The 6,940-nt window shown below is 48.2% G+C and overlaps 1 protein-coding gene across 2 annotated transcripts; it reads right to left on the bottom strand.

Moving 5' to 3' along the window:
- Positions 1–1,703: 1,703 nt before the first annotated feature.
- Positions 1,704–6,707, bottom strand: Hmgb3 (high mobility group box 3). Of its 2 annotated transcripts, none has more exons than XM_026403527.2 (5): positions 6,641–6,707; positions 4,337–4,491; positions 3,913–4,052; positions 3,254–3,428; positions 1,704–2,655 (listed from the first exon to the last, which is right to left on the bottom strand). In XM_026403527.2, the coding sequence occupies exons 2-5, from the start codon at positions 4,484–4,486 to the stop codon at positions 2,518–2,520; spliced, it is 603 nt and encodes a 200-aa protein (XP_026259312.1). In that variant the 5' UTR covers positions 4,487–4,491; positions 6,641–6,707; the 3' UTR covers positions 1,704–2,517. The 2 variants fall into 2 exon arrangements, with proteins under 2 accessions (XP_026259312.1, XP_026259311.1); XM_026403526.2 differs by lacking the exon at positions 6,641–6,707 and adding an exon at positions 6,450–6,528.
- Between the last annotated feature and the right edge of the window lie 233 nt (positions 6,708–6,940).

A 6,940-nucleotide genomic window follows, 5' to 3' on the forward strand; every position in this document is an offset into this window, starting at 1 on the left:
AAGACAAAACATTACTCAAGAACAGGGTAAGGGGGTTGGAAGAGAGTGTTTAAGAGAAAAAAATACTGTCCTTTTGACTTAATAACAGGTTGGCATTGCAAGAGGATTGGTCCAGAAATCAAGCTAAGCCTAACCTTTTGTGGTAACATCATGCCACTTAAAAGCATCTCAGAGAAGCTAGAGAACAACATTCCACTGGGGCATCTAGTGGCAGTGTGTAAACCTTAAGAGTAGTGGTCTTGTAACAAGCAACTGGAGTCTCTATAACCAAGTCTGCTTAATCAAACATCATTTAGCTAAATACCTACCCCCACTTCTATTTGGCTACTGAGGGAGCATAAAATCCACCCCCACCTATAGTTAGAAAACTACTTCCTTGGGATTACTGGTTGAGCATCTCTTCCATATCTGATGAGGTTGGCCTGTACATTGTGCATTGTGCAGTAGTAGCAGTTTCAGTTTAGAATGCCAAGTGACAAGGGCATGGCTAAAGCAGGATGAACAATCCTGGAACAAGTGCCTCTGGGCAAAACTAATGACCAAGGGTTTTTAAATTAGTGGAAGAATTAAAAAAAAAACATATTTAGGACAAACAGTTCTGATGGAGAGGGAATGGTTATGAATGAAGATCAGGCTGTGACCATGACTTGCACTCATCTAGGACCTGACACAGTAAAGACAGCTCCTTAGACAAGCAAGGTTGCGAAGAGTGAACTTTTAAGAAAAAGCTGCTTTCTTGTAAAATACCATACACACACAAAAAAAAAAAGAAGAAAAAAATTTCTATATCCAAGTGTTAATGCTAGGCAATGCTGACACTCACCCACAACAGTATTATCATTGTTACTTCAGTGAAGTACAGATGAGCCATCCACTGATATTTAGTATCACCATTTGCCACTGTAGCAACCACCCCCATCCTAACCTGGGCAAAATGTTAACACCATTTACTAATACAACCACTGAAACACAAACCAAGCTTCTTTAGTTTAAGAACATTGAACAACAATCTACATTTCTGGTGAATAAGCTCAAATCACAGGTAGGCCACTCTCTATTTCATGATACATTTACTGCTTAGAAATGTTGATCCTATCGGCCTGCTGAAGTGACCCAAGATGGAACTTTAATAACTTTCTTGGAATGTCTGATTTTTTGAATGAGGAAAACAGGGCCAAAATATGGATAATGTCCCCTACCCCACCCCATCCCCCCTCACTGGGGTCTAGGAGACAAGCAGCAATTTAAGGCCTCCTCAAATGTTGAGCACAAGAAATAACTATGCATCCCATTACATGTGCAGGAGTCAGAGAGGAGTGAGAATAAATAAGGTATGAAGTTTTACACCCTATACACTCTGGAAGACATTCTTACTGTTTAGCAATGCATTTGACACCAAAAGGAGATGTAGAGCCGAAGGTAAAAAGTAAAATCTGGAGTTAGCTGGCCCCCATCCCGCCTGCCTGCCTTCCTGAACAGTACTGAAGGCTGCTGGCCCTTGCCTATGTCACTACATTCACTGGTCTACACTTCATCTTAATGCCATTCAGATACAACAAATCATGCAGTAACTTCAAGTAGCCCCCTCCTTCATCTCAGTCCTAAGCTGACCATGTGAGTAAAATAGAAGTTACCAGATTTATAGGGAGGAACAGTTTTAAAAATGTAATACTGTTTATTTAACTTCAAAAACATTTCAGCATTCTAAACATACAAAAAATAACATAACGTTGCAAATTGCATTTAAGTACAGAAGGTTCTTGAACTTTCATTGATGCAGTAGCTCTTTGCTTTGCTGACAATGAAGAGTTCTACAGTTTGTTTGAAAACAAAGTTTAAAATCTACCATACTTAACTAAAAAAAAATTCAAACACTTTTCATGCCAGCTGACCCCCCTTTTTCCACAACTAAGAAAGGCAGCAGAATGCTATATCACTATATACAAAAACAAGACAACCTGAAGCTAAATGGATGCCCACCGCAGTGTCAACAGGTCCAGCCTCACAGTGCACGCCCTGAGCTACGGCCCCTCCAAAAGGCATCTTCCCCCCACAGCCTCAACGCCAAGCAAGGAGCATCAAGAGTTTGTCTCGGTTGTTTTGTTCTTTTTACAGACTATAGATATGTACAGTTGATAACTGAGGATTTCTAGCCAATAACCATATAGTTAACACCACCTTACAAATTTAAAAAAAAATGCCAGAAACATCTTCAAATGCCTTGTCACACCAACAGCAAAGTGCACAGAGTGAGGAGAACACAAGAGTGCCTTTTCATTTTAAAAATGTTTGGAAATATGTACAACTTTGATACAGTTTTAGGGTGCTCTGGACACCCAGGGCCACTTCATGTAAACCACTGACAATATCTGGAGCATTTTGAGAGACTACAATATGATCGTGATCAAATTCTGAAATTAAACCTAATGAGAGTAACAGACACATCTCAAATAAGATGTGTCAATCATGGCGCTCCCCTACTCTAAGGTATTCACAAGAAGACGGATAAACAGTTTTTTATTCATCCTCCTCCTCCTCCTCCTCCTCTTCTTCTTCCTCCTCTTCTTCGTCTTCCTCTTCCACTTTTTTCCGGGCAACTTTAGCAGGACCCTTTGTGCCATCAAACTTTCCTTTAGACTTATAGTCAGCAACATCCTGGAAGGAACAGGGACACATTCTGAATGAGTGTCCGAGATCTCCTGCAGCTATTAAGCAAAATGTAGAAGCATGCAGCCCTCACCTCAGGTAAGAAATCAGGAGTTGCAAACAAGTGAATAAGACAGGAGATAAGGCTACTATTATATTCAAAGTATTTGTTTCCATATACACAATTGTTTCTTGGCCATTCAAATTCTAAAGTTAAAGTACACACAAGTGTCTTTTAAGTCATATTAACAGCCCTATCAATTTTCCTTATCAATTTTTTTGTAGTGCTGGGGATGAAGTCAAGGATCTTGCACTGATAGGCAAGCAATGTACTGCCGAGCTATATGCATCCCCAGCACTGCACTTAAAAACTGGGGCTGAAGATACAGCTCAGTGGTATACAGCATGATATGAAGCCCTAGATTTGATCCTCAGCACTGCAAAACATTATGCCCAAGACAAAAATCTGCCGTTAAGTATCAACACCAATACACACGGCTGATCTTGGGAGATGGGCTGCTGCATGCTGTGCCAAGTACTTGGCCCAGCAAAGCAGCCACATACCCCACAACCCACCAATACTATGGCAGATTCCAGTCCACCTTACCTTCTCGTATTTCTCCTTCAGCTTTGCAGCCTTCGTGATGTATGGCTGCTTTTCACTGTCACTTAAGTTATTCCACATCTCACCCAGCTTTTTTGCCACATCTCCAATGGAGATACCAGGATTTGTAGACTTGATCTTGGGGCGGAATTCTGAACAGAACAAGAAGAATCCAGACCTTGGAGGAGAGAAATATATAACTTAAGAGAAAGCACAAAAACATGAGCTTAGATTTAATTCCCATGTTCCTGAGCTCACATACCTCTCAGCACAAGTTCTCCCTGTCATACTACATTCAATGCTACAGAGCTATAGACTCTAGAATGGTTAAGATGCTTCCAAAATGTATGGTTCTTTATTACCGTTACTGGCTAAAGGGTAAAGAACGTATTTAAGACACTGGCTCCCAGAACTAGGGTGCATCCTTCTCAGTGGAAGGGTCAACAGGCAACTAGTGCACATGCACTTATACATGATACACACACAGAGAGAGCCAATAAACACATCAGTCCTAACTATGAACAATACTGGTATTGCATTTTAAAGCTGAAAAGTATAGAATGTTTTGCAGAGGCATCTCATTTCTTAACTAAAATATCTTTTAAAAAAAATATTCAAAGCAGAAAGAAAGCTCTTGTTATTTCAAGTGTATAGCCACTTACGGTGGTCTTTTGGGGGCATTAGGGTCCTTTTTCTTCTTGCCTCCCTTAGCTGGTCCATAGTCCTTCATTTCTCGATCATAGCGTACTTTATCTGCCTTTGCCATTTCATCAAATTTAGATTTCTCTTTCCCAGACATTGTCTGCAAAGAACAGGACCTGTTAAATTCCTTAATGCAGTGAGCACATACTTGCCCAACTGTTCTGTAATCAAATAAAGTGACATCTAAAGAACCACTTGCAAAAGAGAAATGGAGAATTTAAACCATTACAGAGCCTTAAGAAAGGTACACACGCAAAATTAAAGACACGCAAGATAATGTCTTAAGTTAGAAATAAAAGAGCCATACGGGGTGACTTTCTAAGAAAGTAACCCCAAAATATGAAGTACAACTAAGCCTACTATGAGGTTGCAAAAGAAAAATACCTTCCACCTCTCAGAGCACTTCTTGGAAAATTCTGCAAAATTGACAGGGACTTCTGGATTTTTCTTCTTATGTTCTTCTCTGCAAGTCTGCACAAAGAAGGCATAAGCAGACATCTTGCCCTTTGGTTTCTTGGGATCACCTTTAGCCATCCTGACTGTGATAGATGGAAAGAAGAACAAAAACAAGGAATGACAATGAGGAACAAAACTACAAGAAATACCAAAGGAAGAGCAAAATTAAGTTAGTTGTTAGAAAGCCCCCTTCACCCAACACCTGACATCACTGGCAAGAAGGCAGAGTAGGAAGGAAAGCAGCTTCACTGTCGCTTGTCATTTAACTTTTGACCAGCATGAAGCGCGCTGGTTTGCGAGTTACTTCTCCAGAGTTCTCCAAATGGAGCTGACCTAAGTGGGGAGCTCAGTGCTACATTACTGAAGCACTACGTTTTATAAACTACAACACAAAGTGGGAAGAGCACAGAGAGGAAACATTTGTAGGGAGTATATAACATAAGCTTGAAGAAAATGATTTAAAGCTGGCTGGCTATACATTTACGAAATATTGTCATCTCGCTAGTGAACAACATCAAAGGGGAAAAAAACGTAAATAGGGAACATTTGAAATGTCACTACGGGACAAGGCGTTTTGGTTTATGAAAATGGCTTTTAAAACACTGGTAATCTGGAAAGTGAGCAGATATCCCTTGTACTAGTAGTTCAAATCCATCACTATCTAAAGGGGGAGGAGATATCGAAAAGGCTAGTCTTGTCCATGTGTAATGCAGAATGCAGGTCCAGCCAGGAATACTTTCTCTAAAGTTTCCAAATAAAAATGCAGCTGTGGCGTGTCATCGTCCCTGTCCCACCCCCCAGCTTCCCGCCATCTTTTCCTTTTCCCACACCCAAGGTCATCATGTAAAAATAAAGCACTCCACTTGGCAGCGACCGCCCCCGGGGCTGCATTAGAGCCCCGCAGTGGCAATGCTGGTGGGGCGGGACCCGGAGCGGGGGAGCCCCATCCTGCAGCCCGACTCGCCCCGGTGCCCGGTCCCCCGGACACCCATAATTCACCTTCCATTTTGTCAAAAGCCTCCTGATGAAAGAAAGTGCCCCTCAAATCAGATGCTGCCACCCTCGGGGGGCGCGTGGAATCTGGGGCCGCGGCGGCAGGCGTCCGCGGGGGGTGTGGGGCCGGGCCGGCAGCAGCTACGGCAGTGGCTGTGGCGCCCGCCGCGCCTCCTTAGCCCAGCTCGCTAAAATGGCTGATCCGCGCGCGGCCGGCGCAGGCGGCGACGGCGGCGGCGGCGAACAAAGCGGCCCGGGCCCCGCCACCGCCGCCGCCACCCGCTGGCAGGCCCCCACCCCGCCCCGCCCCGCCGGGGTCGCCCGGGGCGCAGGGGCCACTGGCCGGACCTCCCCGCCCCCCGGCGAGGGGCGCACTCCTCGGGATAACAAAGGCGCCCGTGCAGCCATGACGCTCGGCCGCGCCGGGGCCCGCGGCGGCGCCCCCAGCCCTTCACGCCTCCCGCCCGGGGCCGCGGGCACCCGGGCGGAGGCCAGAACCCGCCACGAGCTCCCGCCGCTGTTCCGCCCGCCTCTCCGCCTCTCACTGGAGTCCCGCACCACGCCAGCCATGTTAACCCCAGCGGCGGCGCCCGGTGAGCAGGAGTCGAGCGGGGGGCAGCCGGCTCGAGCCCCCCCTCCCCCGGGCCGCCCTGCGCTCCGCGACGGCCATGTTAATGCAGAGCCCGCAGCGCAGCCCGCGGGCCCGCAGGGCGCCCGGCCAAGCCCTGGAGCGAAGTTTGCCGGCGCTGCAGCCCTCTGTGAGCACCGGCTGCCCGCTCCCCGCTGAGTCCCTCTCGGGCCGGGGCGTACCGCGTCCTCTTCACGCTGCCGCCGCCCGCCTGGCGCCGGGACGCGCGCCGCCAGTGCCCGCAACCCGCAGCCGCCCCTCAGCTCGCCCCGCCGCGCCACCGCAGCTGCAGGAACATCTGGCCTGGGAGCCCTGGCCCGTCGGCCGCCCCTGGGGGCGACTGCTGAGCTTGGTTCTGCGGAGGGTGCCAAGCCCCGAAAGCGGGGAGCTGGGGCAAAAGCATTTGAAAAGTTGAAACACCTGAATCGCGTCTTCCTTCCCGGCCACCTAGCAAGAGGGAAGGCGAAGGGGCGGGAAGGGCGCAGAAGGAGAGGCAGGGGGAAGCGGTGGCAGGCGCGCTCGCGGTGGCGCGGGCCGGAAAGTTGTGCGGGAGCTGCTGCTGCTGCTGCGGCGGCGGCGGCGGTGGCGGGCGCGGGCAGTGCGAAACGTACCTGTATTGTTCGCTAGTCTGGGCAGCGCAGGGCACGACGCGCGGCTCAGCGCTCCCCAGCCTCGCGCTAGCTGCCTCCACGAGAGCCGCCTGATTGGCCAGCGGGCTCCGCCGTTTAAAACAGCCTCCTCGCCTGGCCATTGGCTGCTGGCCTCATGCATATTAAGTAGGCGCCCGCGCCCATTGGGCGCGGCCGCTGGGATCATTCATTCAAACAGAACAACCCGCCGGCGCCGGCTGCGGAGGCGAAACAGAATAATAATAATATCTTCTCTTGCCCATCCCTCCCGCACCGTTTTCT

This window comes from Urocitellus parryii, chromosome X (assembly GCF_045843805.1).
Source record: "Urocitellus parryii isolate mUroPar1 chromosome X, mUroPar1.hap1, whole genome shotgun sequence".
In the NCBI taxonomy this organism is placed as follows: Eukaryota; Metazoa; Chordata; class Mammalia; order Rodentia; family Sciuridae; genus Urocitellus; species Urocitellus parryii.